Below are 21933 nucleotides of genomic sequence, written 5' to 3'. Positions count from 1 at the left end.
ATTACAATCTCTAACTTCTGTCTATTATGGCACAGAGCAGAGCCTCACAAAGTAATTCATATTTGTAAAACTAAAGGAAAATATTTGGCTTATGATTTTCTTTTGTAATAAATACTAAAATATTCAGCCATACTGAGTCAGTACAGATCCACCTTTTTGCAGCAATTTCAGCTTATGGATCTTTGCAGCTTGTTGCTACCACCTAGTAACATGGTTTCACCATGATTATGGAGTATTGAGGTGGAAACTTTCTGCCACACATACAATTTTGCAAGTAGGCCAAAAAATTTATTTCAGCTTCATTTGACCAGAGCAATTTCTTCCATGCTTCCTATCCACAACATAGTTTGAGTCAAACCATGATGCTGAGTTCTTTTGCTTTTCTTTTAACAATTACTATTTTGTTTCTCCTATAAAGGCCAGATTTACAGAGTGCACATCTAAAAGTTATCCAGTCAACAGATTCTTCCACGTGAGTTGTGGATCACAGGTCACACATGTCTGATTTTTATTTGCAAGCAATTTGAAAGTTGTTGTATACTTTGATTTCCAAAATTGTGATTCCAACAAGACAAAATGTAAAACAGTTCAAGGGATGTGGATAATATGACACAATATGTACTGGCCTTAGAATTCAATGGCTTTCACACTATATTATTAAGTAAGGGTGTTGTGAGGAATTACATAATCATTTTACTTTACTTTTTAATAAAACATACATAAAAACATGAAGACAGGCACTCACCGAGGGGAATCTATTCCACTGTCTCCAGTGATGCTCTGGTTCTCCACCATTTCCTCTGCTCTTCTGGCCCCAGTTGGTGCGCTCTGGATGACTTTGTGGGTCTGAGGAACACTATTCTCATCAAAGCCATCCTGCCGCACTTCCTGCACATTCACAGCCCAGTGCGCAGACTCGCCCTCACCTTCGTCGGCTGATTTTCGGACAGTCTCTGAGTCTGATTCGAGCTCGCTAGCCTGGCAGTAGTCAAAGATGCTGCTGTCTGCAGCTTCACATACCTCTGAACAGTTTCCATCCAGAATAGGACCACATCCCTTCTCCTCCTGGATCAATAGACCTCTCGCAGGACTTTGCTCACAGAACATCCCTGGTGATCTAGTTCTTTGATGATGCGGTCTCCAGCTGCTCTCTGCTGGTCTTGTGGCTAACAGGGAAGCTTCTCTCTGGATCATGGGAGTAATTAGATCTGTTAAAGTGCTGTCTGTTGAGTCTTGTTTGCAAGCAGCTTGCGGTTGTTGAAACATAACTTTGTAATAGGAATGTTGATGGGTTTTAGCTTCATGGTTATTGTAAACCAGCTGGTGATAGTTTGCAATACCAGTTCGGTAATTATCATCTGCATCAATCATCTCCTCGGTGTTCAGACACAGGGAGCTGCAGGCATCTTCCTCTTCTGGTCCATCTGCTGCCTCATAGAGCCTACAATCATCCTCTACTAAACCTTCACTGTTTGCTATTAGTGGTGTACTGTCAGGGGTCAGTTCCAGAACATCTCCACTGTTAATGGTTCTGCTGGCTGATCGGATCTCCTGCTGATCCTCAATAGTCACAGAGAGATCCTTTGGCTTTGGAATATTATCCCTTTGTTGAGTGGAAAGTCGTAGGGAGTGTTTCCGCTGTAAAGAGGGCTTGGGCCATGGCAGATCTGGATTATGTGCAGGGTTTATTGCAGACTGATATGGATAGGTAGGGCAAACAGTAGTCATATTGGAGTGTTGCTGGATGTTAGTGAGGCTGTCATCTTTTATTTTGCCTTGGTCTGGTACATTTTTGTACTGTTGGACACCTTGAAAATATCCCTTTTTGCCCTCTCTCTCCCAAATCTCCTTGCTGCTTTGTTCATCTTGACGCCGAATTTTGTCATCTATCCTGAGCGTGCTGCCATGTAGATATGCTGAGCTGTATTCCAAACCAAGCTCTCTACTGACCTTGTTGTCTGGCTGGAGCAGATGTTCAGCAACAAAGTCTGTCTCATGGTCACAGTCGTATCTGTCCTCAGACGAAGGGAATTTCAGGCCATTCTCTCCTTCTGCTGCCATCAGTTTTGCCCGATGAGGGTCCCATGACTTGGAGCGGTGACTAGTTCGTTCCTTTCTTGTAGACACAGATGTTTTGCCCTCTTTGACTTCTTTGGCCTCTCGCCTTCTGTGCTCCCTGTTGGTGGGAGCTATGTTCTCAGCATCCTTGATTGGATGAGTCTGGAAAGGATTATCAATGCGTTTCTTGTAGAGACTCTTTCCCTCAACATTCCCAGGCTCCTCTACTTGATCTGCAGCATCAGCAGAGATTTCTCCTTTAAGCCTTGTTGGAATCAAATCCTCCTCATCTGGATAAATGTCAGAACATATGGGGGCCTTGCTTTTAATCTTGTCTTTGTCCCTTTCCCTTTGCTTTTCTCTAGATGAGTGGACCCTCCTCTTGTTACGAGAAACCTTCTGAGGCAATCTTTTCCCTCCATTGGCTTTAGACAAGTGGTGATGCCTGTGTTTGGAATAAGTTAGGATGTCAGTTGACATTCCCTTGTTGACTCCCTTGTCTTCGCTGTCCAGACCTCGATCCAGAATCTTATCCACTCCCCTTTCCCTTCTCTCCTCCAGTTTCTTCATTAAGACAGTGTGCCGTGTCAGGTTGTCCACAGTCAGTTCAGGGTTGATGCGTTTGATGATGGCATGCTCCAGGTCTCGGGGCAAGTTGTTCAAGTCTTCCTCATCTCTTACAGGCCACTCCTCCGGAGGGAACTGACCTGAAAATGATGCATACTCCTTCTTTGGCTTCTCCTTTTTAGCTCCATTCCTCCTAAACAAGCTGAGACCAAACTTCCTCACGGGTTTATCCTTTTCTTTACGATTTGTGGCATTTGTAGTGGCTGTTGTTTTGCTGATCTCGCTAGCTTGGCAATCAGCAGCTGTGGATGTGGACTGATGCTGCACTGAGGGTTTATGATCTGATGCCCGGGGCCACTTTAGGCTTCTTCCCGTGCATTCGCTTATGGACACAGACACAGAATGCTGGTCGGGAACAGTGGAGGGAGGGACGGTGGCCGTTTCAGTGGCGGCAGTGGTGTTGGGGGAATTTTGATGAGGGCTAAAACAGCTGCATGACCTGCAGTGGGCGACAGGGACTGTTTGAGTGCCCTCAACACAGACTTCATTGCTCAAAAGGTAAGTAACAGGAGGGGTCAAAGGAGGGTCATCTATTGAACCAGAGGTCCACCAGTTCTTCTCTCGAACCATGTTGTTGGTGATGAAATATGTCTGAGGAGTGACAATGAAGTAGCCCTCGCCGGTGTGGTAAATCTTGCGCTCCTTGATCAGAGTTCCAAGTGCATTATAGAGGATGTCCTGAGTGGGAATGGTTATCCCTAAGATACAAAAATACAGAAGAGTGTGACAGACAGCAGGTGGCTAAGAGGATACATTTTATCTAGCCATAAGATGATTCTAACAATCAAACAAAAGCACATTAACATGTATGTGTTGTTTAAGTGATTTTAAAACGGGAACACAGCTGTAAAACTGTTCCCTCCAAAATTGATACTTTCAAATTATATATTGTGTCTTTACAAAAGTATTTATGCTCATTGAACTTTTGTCACCTAACAACGACATACATCAATGTATTTACTTGGGTTTAAAAGAAGAAAGCAAACACAAAGTAGTACTTTATAAATGGAAGAACAATAACACATTGTTTTTGGATTTTTTACAAAAAAAAACCCTAAAGAGTTTGGCACGCTTATGTATTCAGCCACCCTGAGCTAAAGCTTCAAGGAACCACTATTCACAGAACAGCTGCATTTATGTTGAGATTAAATTACACATATACTATTTACTAGTTGGGGTGTTCCTGAAGGCAGTTGGTTGTGCTGGATTTTATTTGATGGTATCCAATATAAATTGAATTAAATTGATACTTTCTGTTTGTAAAAACTTATTTTATTTACCTTCCACTTCACATTTATGCACTACTGTGAGTTAGCCTAACACACAAACTCTAAATAAAATACACAGGGGTTTGTGGTTGTAATGTAGCAATATGTAAAATGCTTCTGGGGATATGAATATTTTTGCAACCAATCTTAGACTTTTTGTAAACTCTCTGTGTTTTCATTGAACAGGCAATTTCCTTAAATGTCTGGGGATGCATTAAAAAACAGCTACTGCACACAATTATGATAACAACAATAGTGCTGAAAGAGATATGTAGGTTTTGAAAGCAGTCCGTACTGCTATACAACACAAATTGTTAAAAAGTAAATTGTGTAAAAAATTGCATTGTTTCTAGATATTTTTGTCTTGTATATTCATGTAAGACAATGTTGAACAACCTTTTGCATATCACAAAAGGACTTTGGATTAAAGGACTCAAAGTACTGCATGAGTTAAACCTTTTTCAAACCTGGCATAATTTACAAGATTGATAACATTCTTACATAAAACAAAAAAATTTTTACATGCAAAAGACAGGGAAAAATCATATTTTCTTAGTCTAAACATCTTCATTTGGTATTTTCTTCAGCTATCAACACAGTAAAGGCTTTAGATTTTAGGAAATATTTGAAACAAAGGGTCTTTCCAAAAATATAGCCAAGTGAAAAAATTAGGACTATGTTCTAATTTTATATTATATGTGAACGTGTTTATGTTTTACGTTGATAGTTAGTATAGTTGTGTAATCCTTTTTTATTTACCTCTAGAAAATAAATTGATTTAATTACAAGTCAGCCACAAAAAATGTGTTTGTTTTGAACAAAAATGTTAGGACACCTAACCCCATAACAGTTAAACAGGTCTTTCATTTAGCTTTTAATCCATAGTTATTTTATGTGAATTTCTCAGTATTGTTAAATTTCTTACTAAATATCTAAAACTATTAGGGAAAAACAACTCAAGCTGTTGTAGGGCGCTCTCATTTTTTACACAATTTACTTTTTAAATATGACATTTGAGAAAATATTTTATGAATTACCTGGATGGGCTTTGCTCATGTAGTTGACAAGCGCCTCCTGGGTGACGATTATCTGGCCAGAGTTCATGTCGGAGATGACAGAGCACAGCACTTCAGCCAAGGGAATGAACTGCGACTGAGGAACCGGGGACATCTGCACTGGGGAGAGGTCACCTGAAATAAACACACATCATCTTGAGGAGCGGGTGAAACAGGTGGGGCCCGCTTCAGGAGATCTAAACACACCTGGGTCAGGGAAGGTCTCCTTCCAATTGCTGCTGCCAGTGAAAACAACTCAAAGTACCAAAGTTGACATTCTTGCTCTAACCACCCTCTAAATCATAACCGTGGTGGTCTATTTGTGAGTTATATGAACCGTGCCTGACTTGCTTTTCAAATTCCAGCAATACAGAGACAGACCACAGAATTCCCCGACTCCCACAGAAACAGCCACAAGTCCGCCTGCTGTGCAGATCGGATACCCTGCCACCCATAGCACAAGGCCATGCACCCCCAGGAGAAGCATTAACACAAACATGTTGCCAACTCAAAGAAAACGTATAGAAGTGCTACACTAGATAATCTGTCTTTGAATGTACATCTTACATGAAGTTTGTTGGAAACATATTTGCATAAAAGTTCTTGCATCATTACTTTTAATCTAGTCATTTTAGAAACTTTGCATAACCAAAACAAAGGTTCGCAGGTTTCCCACAAGGAAAAAAAACAAACAATTTAAGCAATGTAGTGGTTACGTTAGATGAAGAAGGGGCCAAGCTGTCAACTGATCACCACCTGAAAGCATGTTGGATCCCTGGCATGATAAGCTCCCCAGACGAGAGAGGCAAATTAGGAGAGGACCCTCATTTGGAGATCTGAGAAAATTCCTTACTTGCTCTGATGTACATTTAGAGAAACTAATTCTAAATGGGTCTCCAATGAAGTTTCCAGGAGTTGTGGTCTAAAGTTCATTGGTGGTGTTGTGAGGACTACCAGAAGACACATTGGTGACTCCTGGTATTGGTTTTCTCTGAGGAGTCCTAAACCAACAGACTTGTTGGGAAGACTGCCGTTTCCATGGTTGCAGAAGCAAAAATATTAGAAAAATTTGGAAAAGCAATTTCATTTTGGTTGTTTGAGACTGAAAAGGAAAATATGACCCATTCCAGGTGTTGTTCTACTTTGGAGGTGTTTCTGGGTGTTTTGGGGGCATGCCCCACTAGGAGACAGACACACAACTCAATGGAAGAACCACGGTTCCCTTCTCACTCTCAATGAACAAGAGAGTTTTCCTGGGAAGAGTGATATCTGGGTTTCCTCTGTCACCTGATCTCAGATAATGAATTACTATTTTCTCAGTGATAACATACAAAGAAACAGCTATATTTGGCTTGCCTCATGCTGCCTTGTTGAACTAGGCACTGTGTACGTCTTGTTGGAAGGTCAATATCATCAAAATCACTGATATTCTAACAAGAAAGCAGGGGAAGCACCAAAACAAGCCATATTGTGCTGCTGGTGAATGATTAGCAAAGGGACAAATGTTTTTCTCGAGGGTATGTGCATAACCTTACCCACAAGAGTGGGAAATTGGTTTTAGTTAATCAGCTACGCCACGCAGATATTTGAATCCCACCACATAGCCAGATGGACCGCCAACTTGTTTTTGTTTTTCCCACAAGTTTCCTTGTGTGATTTTAGGTTTTGGGGTTGTGGTCGGGAGGAAAATTTCTGCATAAACTATGTGGATTTGGAATAAAACTTAAACATGTGCAGTGTCTGTGTGACAGTGAGCGATTCTCCCCTCCGCCCCAGGGCCGCTCACCAGAGACATTCCCAAGCTCACACTTGAAGTAAACTAAACATTTACAGCCCTCACACTTGAGCCACTTACAGACAAGGCAGGGAAAATATACAACTAATCAAATGTGTGCCCTGGTGAAGCATGACTGAACACACACACACAGGACATTAGTACCGACAGGTCACAGCTAAAAGTCTAACTAGTCTGTTGTATTAAATATCAATAAAATACACTGAAGCCTGTGATTTTTCAATGATAAAAATTGGAAAGGTTCAAATGGTATAGATACTTTTGCAAGGTCAGAATAATTAAATTTAACATGCATGGAATTATATAATTATTTGACTTTTTGATGAATGTGTCAAAATGGCATCAAAATCAGTCTTTTGATGCTCACCGAAATGGATTTAAATTAAAAACCTAGATAAGAAATATTAAACACTAAGTCAGTATAAGAAAATATCAGTGCGGCGAGCTTTCTTCAAGCTCACAAGGCTTACAGATAAGGTTACCTCTTTATAAAATTGATCCTGAGGGATTGTAAAAGAAAAAAAGGGAAAGAAAACATCTGCGCTCCCTCAGCTGAGAAGAGGCATTAAGCTGCCTAAACCTCAGCAGAGATATCTTTATAGCAGCTGCACTCAGCAATGAATTAAAGCTGCTGACTTAGCTCCTCATTGTTATTAACTTCCTATAGGAATGTCTGGCAGGCTGTGCACATAAAGCACCAATGTTTTACCACTCTCAAGAGTCACAGGTTCAACTAAGATATGACAGAAAGAAAACGTCTTTATGCCTGGGAAAAGTTTACATAGTGCTCTTTTACAGCAGCAAGTAAATCTAGATCCAAGGATGATATCTTTTCAGATACCTGCAATCATGACCTGCATTAAATAAATACTTTTATTCCTAGGGAAAAAAGGTAGTGTAACAGAAAAACAGGACAGTGGAGGATTAAGGTTTACTGAACCCAACATTAGCAGGCGTGACCGCCAGGGAGGGTCACTGCTGTAACCGCCTTCTCTCCAGGGGGAACGGACCTCTGTGTTGCTGTAATCCAAGACTGGGAATCCAACATTACACCCTTTGTCATAGCCGGCATGAATACCCAGCTGAGTGCCATGGCAACACAGTCTTGATCCACAATGGGAGGGGAGGAACGGCAGCTCCAGAGTCAAAACAGGATGAGACTTGTGTTAAAGCGAGGCAGCATAATTTCAGTGGAGCCCCTCAAAGAGGCACCGATGGTCTGCACTCAATGGAAACAACATATTAGAAAAGTGGCATGAATTCATATTCAACCCCTTTTACTCTTATACTTAAAAATACAATTCCGAATCAATCTTTATTGAGAGCTTTATTAATCAGTAGATAGGTGCCATCTTCACGTAACTTAATCTCTGTGAATAATGTGGTTCTGTAACGGTTTCAGATTATTGTTAGAGAGCAATCAACTTTACCACAGTTACTCTAGAGGAGCTGCAGAGATTTACTGCACAGGTGGGGGAGCCTATTCACAGTCAGACAGTCAAATCTGGCCTTCATGGGTGAGCTGCTTAAAGAAAACTTCTGTTGACAGAATGCCAAAACATTTCCCATCCACAGTTTGATCAAAACCAGGCAGGAAACACAACAAAGATGTGAAGAAAAGGATCTAGACAGAAGATACCAACACTTAGCTCATTGGCCATCATACAGAATGCATCACCCTGATGCCTATGAGAATGAGGCTTTAGGTAAACTTCATTTAATTTTTTAAAAGTCTTAAGGAGACTTTTTAAAGTAAAAAATAATATTTATGCGCCTTATTTGAATTTAATGTTTTCTTGTTTTTCATATTTTGTAGAGTGGCTGACAGAAATGGGTCTCTATGTCACCTCAGATTTACAACTTACTAAAACATGAAGTGATGGATCATTGAATAGTGGTGCCCAAACACTTTCACCAAATTAACATAGACGGATAAACATTCAGAAATGTTTCAGTATATGCCTAGTTGAAGTAAAGAAAGAGGTAAATACAGACCTTTCTTTCGTTATTAGGAGTAACGAGGAGCTCCCTCGTTACTCCTAAATGTACCTCAATACTAATTTTGTGTGAAACTGTTCTGATAAACAAACTTCAGCATGAATTCCTATCTTGAATGCCTCGCATAGACAACAACACATTTCTCCCCAAGTCAAACTATGGGGTTCATAAGCTGCTGTCTGGGGAATATAAAGAAGAATTTTGAACTGACTGTTCATGTTACAGAGATGATTGACAAAGACCTTCTCTCCTCTTCCCCACTGAAATGTCTTTGGCTGATGAAACTGATCAATGCCACATGCATTCACATGGCTGTGTTGGTTAGCAGGCCTCAGAGCCACATGAATCCTATTTCAAGTGTGATTACATTAAGTTTAGTCCCCTGAAAAAAGAAGAAAAGAAAAACACAGCAAACAATATGCCGGGCGTTATGCAGGGCCTCTATCAGCTGTGGAGCTCCAGATTATCCAAACTGAAGATAGAAAAAGTGAAAACTTTCCAGACATGATCTAAGTGCTTCACATTTTAGGTAATTCCATTCTAAATCACAATCTGCTGAAGCAAAGATGTTGCGCGTTTCATTTGCCCAGATGTGGGGAAATGAAACGCGCTTCATTTGCCCACAAACACGCATTTGGAAAAGCACAACAGAAACACACAAAAGATGAAGCTTCAGATTAATATGTCCTTTCTCTGCCATCTTGTTGCTGTTGACATTTTGAGAACAAATGCATGACTACATCTTCTGTTTAAAGATCATTCCCAGGCTTTAACAAAGTCAGTAACAGGCTTGCTTGGATTTGTTGTGTCATACAGTCTAGCAAAAGCCCCATAAAATTTTATATGCTGCACATTAATTTGAAATATATTGTTCTTATTAGTCATAGTATTGGCATCTCGACACCAACTTTGTTTTCCACAGAAATATCTCAATAAATCTTGAATAAAGCTTATTGAGGAGAGTCTTTTGGGTGATCCATGACTTTTCATCAAGTGGTGTTATTATAATTGTTTTGGGCTTTTAAACGAGACGCATGAGTAACTCTGAGGGTTAGCTATCCAAATCCCCACTAAATATCCTATACTTTAAGTCCCCTTATATGATCATTCCATAACTATGAATGTAAAATAAGCGTGAAAGCAGTATTTTTGTTGTCTAGATGGGATTTTATATTGTAGTAACTAGTTTCTTAGGAAATGTAATGAAATGCCTTTTTTGGAATTCACATCTCTAATGCCATTACTACAATAGTGTATATTATAACTTTCCTAAAATAATGGTCTAAGTCATTTTCAAAGTGTTTGTTTTCTTTGCCTAAACATGTTTTAGAAAGAGAGAGGTGATTTTATTATTATTTTTTTTTGCCTAAATAACGTTTGGCAAAAAAATGACTTAGGCCATTATTTTAGGAAGGTGACAAAATGATGAACTCTCTTTCATGTGAAGCCTTAAAATGAGTTTAATGACTTGTAACAAAAGTTTTATTCATTTATGTGTGCAAAAACATTCTGGACATAGTTAATGAGCTTTATAATTTAACCCCTGCCGCAAATTCAACTCACACTGCAGCCAACACATTCAACACATACTATATAATTATTATGTTTTACTCCAGACGAGTAAACAAGCTAACATGGGGCACAGGACTAAAGACTGTTGGTAGAACTGTTTTAGTCCTTGATGCTTGTCTTGTCATTTGCTGCCTGTCTTCCCCTTCTCTCTCAACCCTTTTTCTGTCAAATTACAATAAAGGTCCCTAAATAGTTCTCAGAAAAGAAAACCAACCAAGAAAAACATTAGCTTAGCTGTTCAGCAAATTGAACCACATAAAATTTTTATGGCAGGAACAACACTTGAGTTTATATTTTTAGAAAGAAACAATAAAGCTCTGCATGTTTTCAGTGATACGCGTTTGGAACATTGTAGTAGCTTTTTTATACCCATATTGAAGCAGCATTCTCTGCAAAAACCCCATTTGGGATAAAAGATAAACATTTACATGCTCCAGAAGTTGTTCACTTGGTAACCCTGGACTCGGTATCAGTCGTCAAATCTTAAATGATTATGATCATTACTAGGACATAAAATGTAATTCCTGACTAGGACATTGTTACTTTAATGTGTTTCTTCTTGACACACAATGACTAAATGTTTCACAAAAACAGTAATCAGTTTATATCAATGTTTATACTTCGGTTTTGTTTATGCACTGAGAATCTGGCTTGTGAGCAGAATCAGGTGATTCACAAATTTTTTGACCTGATCACTGAGCAGTCTGAAACTCAAAAATTTGAACTCAAGTTCTGTTTCATTTTGACATGAATGCAGTGTACCACACTGGAGAGTTTTTCTTCATTGCTACTTCCTTTCATTTGTTACTACAAAAAAATCCAACATTTTTGGCTGTTCTCCCATCTAAACGCTAAATGGATCGCAGCGGTATTAGGAAATATTAAATTACGCTGCTTGTTCTCAGGGAAAGCACGAAAAGAAACTCTTAATTCCTTCCCTCTTTGCTGTTGCAGGTGAAACCTAGATGAAGTATCTGCTTGTTTTTCTCTCTCCAAGGCCTCTGGGAAGGCTTATGCTCTCAAACACACACCCTCTTATCTTACCCCGCTATCGTCTAATCTTCTGGATTCCACTTAGCCAACGACATAATCTTCTCTCTCCCTTATCATGAACACAGCACGGCGTTCAACACGATCAACGGCTAAGCCCTCCCCGCCTCCCATTGACTGAGACCTTGTGAGCGCCATGCTTGAGTGTATCTGCAGATTGTACATGCAAGATTTTGGTTAAGTCTCCATCGGGACATTCATATGGTCAGATTTAGTGTAATGAGAGTAGATGCTAACTGTGATTTATGTCCCTAAAACCTCCCACAACCACTTCCCACTTTGTTTTCAGTGATTTTGCCTCCATTACCCCCACCTCCCATTTGATATGTGTTTGTGTGCAGGGGGTATCATGAGTTTTTTTGAAGCTCTTTACGAGCTTGTGTCTTTCACTCGCAGAACAACACACAAATGTGGGCGTTGCAGTTAAATGACCCAATAAACTTAGTGAAAAGATCCCTTCAGAAAGCAACAAGAGGCCAAATGTCTCAAGAAGCAGACCAACACAAATTCTTTCCTGCCCTTCCTTCCTGAAAGCACTAGTAGCACAAATAACGACTATGGAACGCACTAAATAATTAACAAAATAACTCTACTGTTTGTGAGTCATCGATAAGCAGTAAAAGGAAGAGTATTTTATCACTTTACAGCTGTATTGATTGATTTCCAGCAATAAAATTTGTATTTCAGACCAAATCTTAGTCATTAGGTAAATATTTATTGATGGTTCAGCATCTCAGAGGAGAGTTAATATGTTTAAATATTAAGAGAGGTGCTAGGAAAGGGGAAAGAGTCCTGATTAATCTTTGCTTAAACACATTTATTGTCATTTATGCTAAAGAAATGAATGTTAGCAACAGCAGAATAAAAAAAACAAACAAAAAACCCATCAATAATAGCAAAATAAAGATTCATTAGCTAAATGGCATAGTCAGCGAAAAGAAACACAGGTCAAGTTTGTGTTGGTTCATGTCACCATGGAAACCTTTAGTATGGCAGCGACCTGCCAAAAGCAGCACAAAGACAAAGAGGTAAAAGGAACAGCAGCAGAGGGGCTGAATGGGTGTCTGAAATCCTTATTTAACAAAATGGTGCATTTGAATTTTTCATCTGTGCTGGCAAGAAGACACACAAACCTCTAAAACCGATCCATTCAAACATCTCAGCTCACATAGTTTGTCACCACAGAGTAACTAGAACAACCCCTGGAGCTGAAACCTCATTAAACATTGTTTTCAACACATGATTGACACAAAGTAACGGAAAGTTAAGTTATGCTGTTTTTGAGTTAGTATTCAAAGACCTTTTAGATTAATCAGCTCTGTAGCAGAGACGGGTAACAACTGCATGTTGTTACAAAGACCGCTAAGTCCTGATTTACTTGTTAGTAACTTAATATCAAAACATCCCAACGCCAGGAGACACATTAAAAGCACAACATTACCCCATCGTTTTTACTTCAGTCCTCTTCAGACTTCATAGACCCCACCCCATATCTGGTTCTCTTCGGCTTTTATGGAGCCAGAAATTAATCCGGAGTCTGTATAGGCCCACAGTGGTATTCATAGCAATCTGTTTCCCATTCACCCACACCCAGATATAATAGGTTTAAGGCTAGACCTTTTAGTTTTCTAGTAAAATCTGATATGAAAACCGCAGACATAGGTTGGAGAATGCATTTAGAGCAAAGCAAACCACCTTTAACGTAGCTATAAAAACTCGATTGCAGCAATAAATATTGTTATAGCCAAGATGCTCTAATCAATCATCCAGGGATCTGTATTGAGCAGTTTCCCATTGGAACTCTGACTAGCGCTCAGCAGGTCAAATACTAATAAAATCTTTTTTTTTTCCTGTTGAAGAAAACCATCAAAGCTAAGAACAGTTTTTATTTAATCTAAAATTACACCAGTCTTATATATACTTTGTTTTGAGTTTAACTAAACATCATATAAACATTAGCTACATGTGATTTGGTGCATAATTGAGAATAATAAAATATAAAATTGAGAGTAGTAATGATACTTCAGTCTTTGTTTTTAAGACTAAAATGTAACTCCAGCCAAATTCTGAAGCTATGGTTCTCTACATCTTGTTCATTGACTTTGGGTCAAAAACAGCCTTTATTTCTAATAGTGTGTGTGTTGTCATTCAGAGTTCATGTGATTCATTCAAGATTGCTGTGCTATTTTACTGATTTGCATTCTTTTCCATAGATGAAATGTATCATCCCAAAGGCTCTGTATTCCCAGAAAATCCTGGAAAATAAAGACAGGAAATGGAGAAGAGAAGAACAGAGAAAGAAAATGTAATAAAAGTGCAGCCTGAAGCTAAACCTGGGATTCCCTGTTTGCAGGTTGTCGGCATTTCTCCAATGACACCTCATCACTAAAACAAAGACACGCACAATAAAAGTTGGTTTCAGCAACTATTAATCAGGACTGATAACATTCATTGGTTGCAGATGAAACCTATTTCCTGGTGTTTAACTGGGCTCACGCTGCAGCTGATCCCTGTGTTTATTATCTTAGTTCTCGGAGCATTACCTGCCATGTGATGCATTGCTTTTTAATGTCCAACAACTGGTCCACACACACAATTTGGCATGATTCTTCCAAGCTTTTTCCTTTTCTGTTTAACCACAAAAACACAGCATTCTACTAATCGCAGAAACAAGTAATACATGCTCCGATGCAACATAGTTTGACAGCAGCAACATGAGAATTTAAAGATAAGTCTCCTTATGAGGAACCTAAGAACCTGCAGACAGGATTAGAGGTAAACCAACATATCGACCAGCCAATAAATTAGGCCGGCTGATATTCTGGCCCAGAAACAGAACACCGGTCTGTGTGAGCTGCTGGAAAGAAAATGCAGAATTTAATTTGTTTCAGGAGTTGGAACCAGGATGGCATCACACACGGGTTATGTAAGTCGACACACTGCGAGATTCGCTGATTGTTGTGGAGAGCTACTGATTTTTAGTAACTCAACCAATAAAAATGTGTTGTGTGCAAACACCGGAGGGACTGCTTCAAAAGCAGAGATCTGTGAATCTATTAGTCATCAGTTTGCACAAAAAAAAAATCTTTTGGTATTTTTCAAATTGTGTGTGGGACAAAAAAAAAGGAGATTCATTCAAGAACAGCCACTGGAAGGTAAAAGGTCACAGTGTTATTTGTTGAAGAGTTTATACCAACAAGCTTAGAAAGTACAAATTAGAACTTTAATGTAAATCAGAAACACCTTTTATTTGATCATTTATGATAAAACCTCCAAAGTTGTACTTTTTTTAATTGTTATTTTTGAGTCACAAATATTGTCAGATCTTTTTGATCAATTCAAAAACATAAAATCAGACAATTACTAAACAATAAGTCTCAACAGCAGAGGACTGATCCCCCTTCTAAAAAATAATTTCTCGACTCAACAGATTTGATACAACAGTCAATAGTATGGTTATGTTTTTTTATTGTGGCCATTAAAGTGGTAACCATGGTGCTGCTCAGGGAGGTTTCAATTGGAGACGCAGGAGCGCCCAATAAGCAAAGAACACCTGGGTACTGTATCGATCCATGTTTCTCCATTTGCTCTCTGAAAAAAGCCCTCTGAAGCCAAATGACCTCAGGGTGGCTTGTTACCAGCAAGGTTGCACCCTTTGACCCCTGCTGCTCAGTTAGGACAGGGTGGGCCATTTAGAGCCAGCAGAGCTTGGCAAGGGGTGTCATGGTTAATAAGCTGACATCTGGAAGAGTTATGACCATTAGTGGAGCGCTCTGAGACTTTGACCAAACACCCTCATGAAAGGCAACACCCTCTGTGTTACAACTACGCTTTCAAGTAAAAAGAACAGAGCAACAACGAGGCCTGCTGCGGTATGAGCAAAGTAAATGATCTAAAGCCTAAATGAAGCATTTCAGGAATGTTTCACTGCTTCATGGCATGGCGAGGTAAATGAAACATACTGTTTGAAAAGGAAACCAGGCTTAAAAAGGAGAGCAGAGCCATGCTCTAGTCCGTAAAAGTCACAGCTGAGGAGGTTTGTGCGGCATGCCAAGCAGTGTTTTCAATGGCAAAAGTGAGAATTGATTTGTGGCAAGAAAAAGGGTCAATTAAAGAAAATGATTATAAGAAGGATGCAGGAAACTTCCTACCCTGGTTCACGATATGGATACATGCTCCTCGTGTCACTAAGACAATGGTAAGAGTGTAAATAATTAAACCAGTAAATTTCATTATGGAGCCTAAGGCTTCAAATGGAGAGTCGGTAGATTGTTTCCAGTGTGAATGCACAATCTATTTTCAATTCAAAAGATTTAGGTAAAGTATTCATGAAGTGTTTTACACAGTGGAAAAAAGCAGTGAGTTGGTAAATACAATCTGCCTTCAAACTTTGCCAACAAGGGTCATTATTCAACTATATAATGTTTTTTTAAAAAACATATTCTTTCATTATCTCCAAATGGCTGCATAGTGGCACACGGCACTGTTGCCTTGCAGCAACAGGATCATGTTCGAATCCTTTTCTGCATGTTCTCTGTGTATATGCTTGGGTTCTCTCCAGGTACTCTCATTTCCTTCCACGCCCCAAAAACACACTTATTCAGTTTCTCTAACTTATCCTTAGGTCTGTGGGCATCTATACATGATCCTGTGTGTCCTTGGTTTGCCCTGTATCCATGCCAAGCTGGAATATGCTAGTTTGTCTCAATTGGAGATAAACTGAGTTGCTGGGGGTGAGAATGGTGGAATAAATATGGAATAAAATCTAACAATAGCAGTCACATTGACAATGTGCTTTGGTGGCGCAATAAATGCACAAAAAGCAAAATGCAAGGTACCAATAAAAAAAAACGCACTTTCACATTGTTACTGTATTTGTCAAAATGTTTAAGCAAAATTTAATCCTGTAATATAACTCCCTTTATTTTAAACTGATATGCAACAATTATTCCTACTGTAAGTATCACAACACACAAGTTTTTCAAGTTACAGTTATATAATGGTTATATGCATTATTTATTGCTATGATTTAATCTGATACAAAGCAGAAAATATCTAACGTCTACACACTTGATGGAGTTACAGACATTCCATGACAAATCAGAATGAAAACCCAGTAACTGTTGTAATTTTTCCACTTTTCATGCAGAATAAAGTACATCATTGTGTCTTTTTACTAATTACAGAGTAACAGAAATGTAATAAGCTAATATTTCCGACATGATTAGTAGCGTGTTTCTGCTCAAATAGCCAGCCTGCTTACCTACTGTGGCTTTAAAACTTAATAAAAGTGACACTCCTTTAATTTCAGATTTCAATGAGTTCTTCGGCAACAGACTTGTTCACCAATAAGACAATGAAGGACTCCAGACTCTCCTGGGTAGATGGAGGGGGATTACCAGTCACTTTAAGGCTGGCTGGGACATATAATCTGTGCAGAGTCCTGTGTTTTGCCCCCTGGGTTCTCCACCCAGAAGGCCATGCCAAGTAAACCTCCCAAGAGACGCTTCGTAATCAAATGTCTGAACCATCTCAGCAGGCCCTGAATATGGAACATCTCAGAGTTAAATTCAAGCACCCTGCAGAGATGCTAATTTGAAACATTTGCATTTGTGATCTTTGTTCATGTGGGAAAAGGAAGAGAATCACCAAGAAAGATGAGTAAAGGAAGGGTTAGTGCTCCCTCTTAACCCTGAAAAACCTGCGCTCACAGAACTTAGGCCTAAGGTATCATTCTTGAATTCTTTAAATAAATCTAGTTAAGTTTGAAATAAAGCACCCAAGTTTTCACAGATGGCAGATCCTTTAACTCTTTGTAATATAGTGAACCATCATATTTCCTTTGTTTGTTTAGCAAGACAAAATCCTCTGCTTTAGTCTTTTTATGTTGTAAAAAAAAAAACATAGCATTTGCTGGATTTAATAAAGATCAAACAATTTTGCTGACATAAAAGTTAATCAGAAACATTTACTGAAACATGTCCCACAAAAACGGTCTTCCATTTTTCCTCTCACTCTTTGTGCTTCCTTTATGCATCCCAGGTGTTTACAATAATAAATATGTCCTCTAACCAGGGTCACTGTAAAGCTGCAGCTTATTATCCACGGTACAGTTAGAGCTGTCTAAACTGCCACGCTGGTTATTACTGACATAATTTTGTAGGATGGATGAAGAGACAGGCCTGCAAAGAAGACTGAAAAACACCCAACAGACCCGATTTGTAGCAGAGAGGTCATTCACAGTAACACTGGGGCCCGTTCCCACAATGATAACAAGCCAGCCTGATCATGCTAACTCCTTCTCCTGTCTGCTTACCTCACCACCACCAGCAGCACCGCCAGCACCCCTCTTCACCCTGCCTTCATTTCTCCCAATCATGGATGATGGAGCAACAATCTGTGCAGACTCAGGCTGGTAACTCTGATTATCAGACCAGCAAGAAATTATCCACGAATCAAGCGGTTATGTTGTTGTTGGTTTTTCTTTTTTTCTTTGATTGGGGGTCTCGTTGGTTATGTCAACCAGCCTCAGCCACATCTGGCTTGCTTCAGCTTCACGTCGCCTAAAAAAGCCACTTAACTTGGCGGGGCAGTAAAAGCACGTCCCAACCTTGCTCAGTCCTGGGAAAGGAAATAGAGCTGTTTGAAAATTCACTGTAGCCTATAACTCATAACATTTCTGTTTTGCGGCTGACATTTTTATATCACGACAATGTCAAGGCCTTTAAATTCCCTACCTGATATCAATCTAGGAGTCAAACTTCCACAGTCCCTGACCGGCTGTGAAACGGAGAGGGTATTAATCCTGGTAGCAGGATAAGCAGCTGCAGTCAGCAGCCAGTTGCGTGATGATTCACTGCTGACCAGCTCCCGAAGAGAAGGTCATAAACCAGGCTCTGACAGCCGGCCAGAGCTGGTTTCTATACAAACTGCTACAAATAATTTGTTATAATGGCGTTATAGGCTGGAATGTACTCAGGAATCACCTAGTGAGCCGAATCAGACGATTTTCTGCTCAATCCAGATCATTGATTAACTGACAGAAACCTCAAAAGCCAATCTCCTTCTGATTATGTTCAAGCAGTATCAGGATAACTATAAACTCAAAGGATGCTATTTTTAGCATCCTTTGGCTATTTTAGTTTCTAGTGAATTATTGACATGGGCATAAAAAGGAAGCACAGAGATGTAAGAAGCCATTTAAAAGAAATCGTCTTTTCTATGACATGTCAACATGTATTTGCAGTTCATACAAGCTGAGAAAGAGGAACAAAGACTTTGACAGATAACAGGAAGGGTACAGCAAGGGTGCTGTCCTTTCAATTTGTAAATGGGACATTCACAACATTTGGAAATTATTCCTTTTGGAAATCTTTGAGTCAAGATAATACCTTCTCTGGGGGAATACAAATGGTAATACAAGCTGTGGTAATTGCTAATTACTAATGTCAGCTTGAAATCATTTAGCTTTTGTTTTAAAATGTTGCATTGCTACTGCTCTCACACACAGTTTGATGGAAGTTTAAAAAATTGACTTTGAGTGCTCCTCTTATTTGCTATGATATTTCAGGTCTTAAACAAAAAGCAGATTAAAAATCGGTCACAAAATTCTGATCCGTATCTCAAACTATAGATGAAATGTCTGCACAAATTTGTTTTTGTGAACTTAGAATACAAATTACTTGATATTTTGATGGCTGTCTTGCATCCAATACATCTCTGTTTCCATGATAGCTAACTCAGTTTCACCTTTGGCCTATACGCTGTTGTTTGTGAGCTAAATCAAAGGTTAGGGTTAGCAAACAGTCTCACACCAGGATGGTGTGTCAGCCTCCGCCACACCCCCTCCTCACCCGCTTCACGCCCTCCCATGCTCTCCCTCTGTGTGGTCTTTGCATTCCTCCATTGACTTGTCTGTGCACCGCTCAGTCTTGGCAGAGCTGTCGGGCTGACACAAAGTCAGCAAGTAGATGGTACAAACATAAAATCCTTTTATGATGCAAGTGTTGCTGGGAGTGTGAACATCCAAGATCTAGCAAAATCACAAAAATCCGAATCACAAAATCTGAATCTTAGGTCCACTTTTCAAGTGGAAACTCAAACTCCAGTTTTAAAGTGAGAAAATATACCATGTGTATCTCTTTGGAATAATTAGGTCTAAGACCCACAGAAGGTCGTGATTTTCTCCAGCAGTGTGTGCTCTCCACATTACCAACCTATGAGCTCAGGCTACAGGAGGCTGAATAAAGGGTTTCCATGCCTACTCCACTGTTTCATCTCAGCTATATTCTGCCTTAAAACACAACCAGAAAATGGAGACAATTACGAATGCTTTGGTAAGCTTTGGTAACAATAAATTAAGGATATGGGGCGTGCTGCGGTGGCGCAGGGGGTTAGCACGCCCCACGTTTGGAGGCCTCAGTCCTCGACACGGACGTCGCGGGTTTGACTCCCAATCATGGTGACCTTTGCCGCATGTCCTCGCCCTCTTTCCTGTCTGCCTACTGTCGAAAAAATACGACCCACTAGAACAGCAAAAACTCTTTATGGAAAAAAAACAATAAATCAAGAATACGCTCGTCTGTGAAGATTCTTCAGACTTCTTCTTTGCACCCCCACAGTGTTTTTACGATTGTCTGTTAAATGTAATAATTTATTGCAGGTTTGACTACTGCTGCTTTAAATTAAAAGCGCAACACAAGATAGATCCTTGACTAAACAAAACAGCAACAAGAAAACCAGTTGTGGGTATAATTGCTTGTCCCTCAATAACAAAACACCGACCTGGGTGGGAAGCCATATCATTCATATTGCAGGCTAATGCTACAGGCATTTCTGGTGCAAAATATGAACGCTTTAAAATGTGCAAAACTAAAAGCTGTTTCACAAAATAACATTTTTGACAAAAATTTGTTACATAGGTTTCATTTACTTAGGTTTAAAAAATTACACTTGTGTGATTAGTGAGGATTGATCTAAAGTCCTTTTAATCAGGAGTGATGGAAGTTTTCTCTGGCTGTACACAACATAGAAGATTACAGTACCGCCAATCCCCCACTTGTTTCTGCACACTAAAACAAGTCTACTATGCTTTCGCTCACATAAAAGGGTCACAAAAACCAATCATGCTTGGGAAACCAAAGGAGCGATCCCCTTAACTCCTAATAAGGCGGTCTGAAACTGAAGCTGAGCTTATGACCAACATATCTCTCCTTTAACCCTAATTCAGATCTCCCAGTCTGCTCTAGTGTCCTTTCAACCGCAGAACCGATATGACATAATATTTGTCACTGGTAGCCGCCCACTAGGGTCTGCTGAGCTTCTCCAAAAACGTCCACATGCAGGCCAGGTTTTTGTGTCCAGAGGGACTGTCCACGTCGGCAGGAACAACCATAACCTCAGTATGAAGATGGCACCAAACACACAACAAAGATCAAAAGGATGAAGAAAAACTTCAACAAAAGTTGTTTTAAGTTGTTATAGTGTAGGGAAGATCTACAGTGTATCATATCTCTTCTTATATCTTTTGTTTTTCATTTATAAATCAATTTATTGTGGTTATATTTTCTGTTTAAACAAAAACATTGTTTACACTGCGATACCATTAAACCATGGTATAATTACACAAAGTTATCAGACTCCCACCAGCCCTTGAATGCAGACAGGCTTTATTATCTCCACATTTTATTAACTAAAAGCCTGAAAACTAAGCCTTTTGTCATTAAGCTTAATTGAACTTTATGGCTGGTCCAATAAAGCTCCAGAGGAAATAACTGTGCTCCATCTGACACTGATGTGTTAGTCTTTGTTTATAGTTTTACACACTTTTTTCCCCATTGTTATAAACAAATTCTAATGGGAGGTTAGACACAATACATTGAAGACACCTTATTTTCATGCATTATTATGTTTCTTTTGATTGCAGCAACTGTGTGGACTAAAAACGCAAGGTGTATTAATATGGTAAAGAAAAAAGAAATGATATCACTGGTACGTACCAACAGCTTTAATGATGAATCCCTTTGGTGACCTCAGAGCCCTGCGCATCCATGCTTCCCTCAGCACCTCCAAGTTGTTTGAGTTCCCTTGAATGAAAAGCACCAAGTTTTCCATCCATCCCTGAAAGTGCACCTCCGCCATGGCCTTAACGAGTCTCTTATTCCAGAAACTGCGCGAGTTTTGGGCTTTAAAATCAGCAAAGATCTCCTGGCCACTCGGAGCGATGGGCTTCCCTTCGACGGCGCGTAAACTCTCCTCGTCCGGGCCGAAGACCACGGCAAGCGAAGCTCCGGAGAGCTGGACGAGCCGCTGCTGGTGGGACATGTCTGAATAACCTTTACCTAGCTCAGGACGGGAGTGGTCATGGTCTAAATCGAAACGCTCTCGTTAAAAGGCGAGTTTCCAATAGAAAACTCGCAGTGGACAGTGGATTTTGCCATGCATTCCTCTTTGGGGGCTGTGAACCCTGCAGCCAGCGCAGCAGACGGTGAGCGGAATGGTTTGTGTCGGC

General features: G+C 39.7%; 1 protein-coding gene across 1 annotated transcript in view; it reads right to left on the bottom strand.

Annotated features, from left to right (window-relative positions):
• Positions 1–21933, bottom strand: part of stox1 (storkhead box 1) — a 24273-nt gene extending 2340 nt beyond the window's left edge. The window contains exons 1-3 of the mRNA XM_005801630.2: positions 21422–21933; positions 4991–5143; positions 746–3383 (exon numbers count right to left, since the gene is read on the bottom strand). Of these exons, the coding sequence (XP_005801687.1) occupies positions 746–3383; positions 4991–5143; positions 21422–21746 (3116 nt within the window). The 5' untranslated portion in view covers positions 21747–21933. The remainder of the gene's footprint in view (positions 1–745; positions 3384–4990; positions 5144–21421) is intronic.

The sequence above is a fragment of the Xiphophorus maculatus genome, chromosome 22 (genome assembly GCF_002775205.1).
Source record: "Xiphophorus maculatus strain JP 163 A chromosome 22, X_maculatus-5.0-male, whole genome shotgun sequence".
Taxonomy (NCBI): Eukaryota; Metazoa; Chordata; class Actinopteri; order Cyprinodontiformes; family Poeciliidae; genus Xiphophorus; species Xiphophorus maculatus.
Note: the sequence above shows the minus strand (reverse complement) of the source record. Positions and strands in the feature narration are given on the sequence as shown.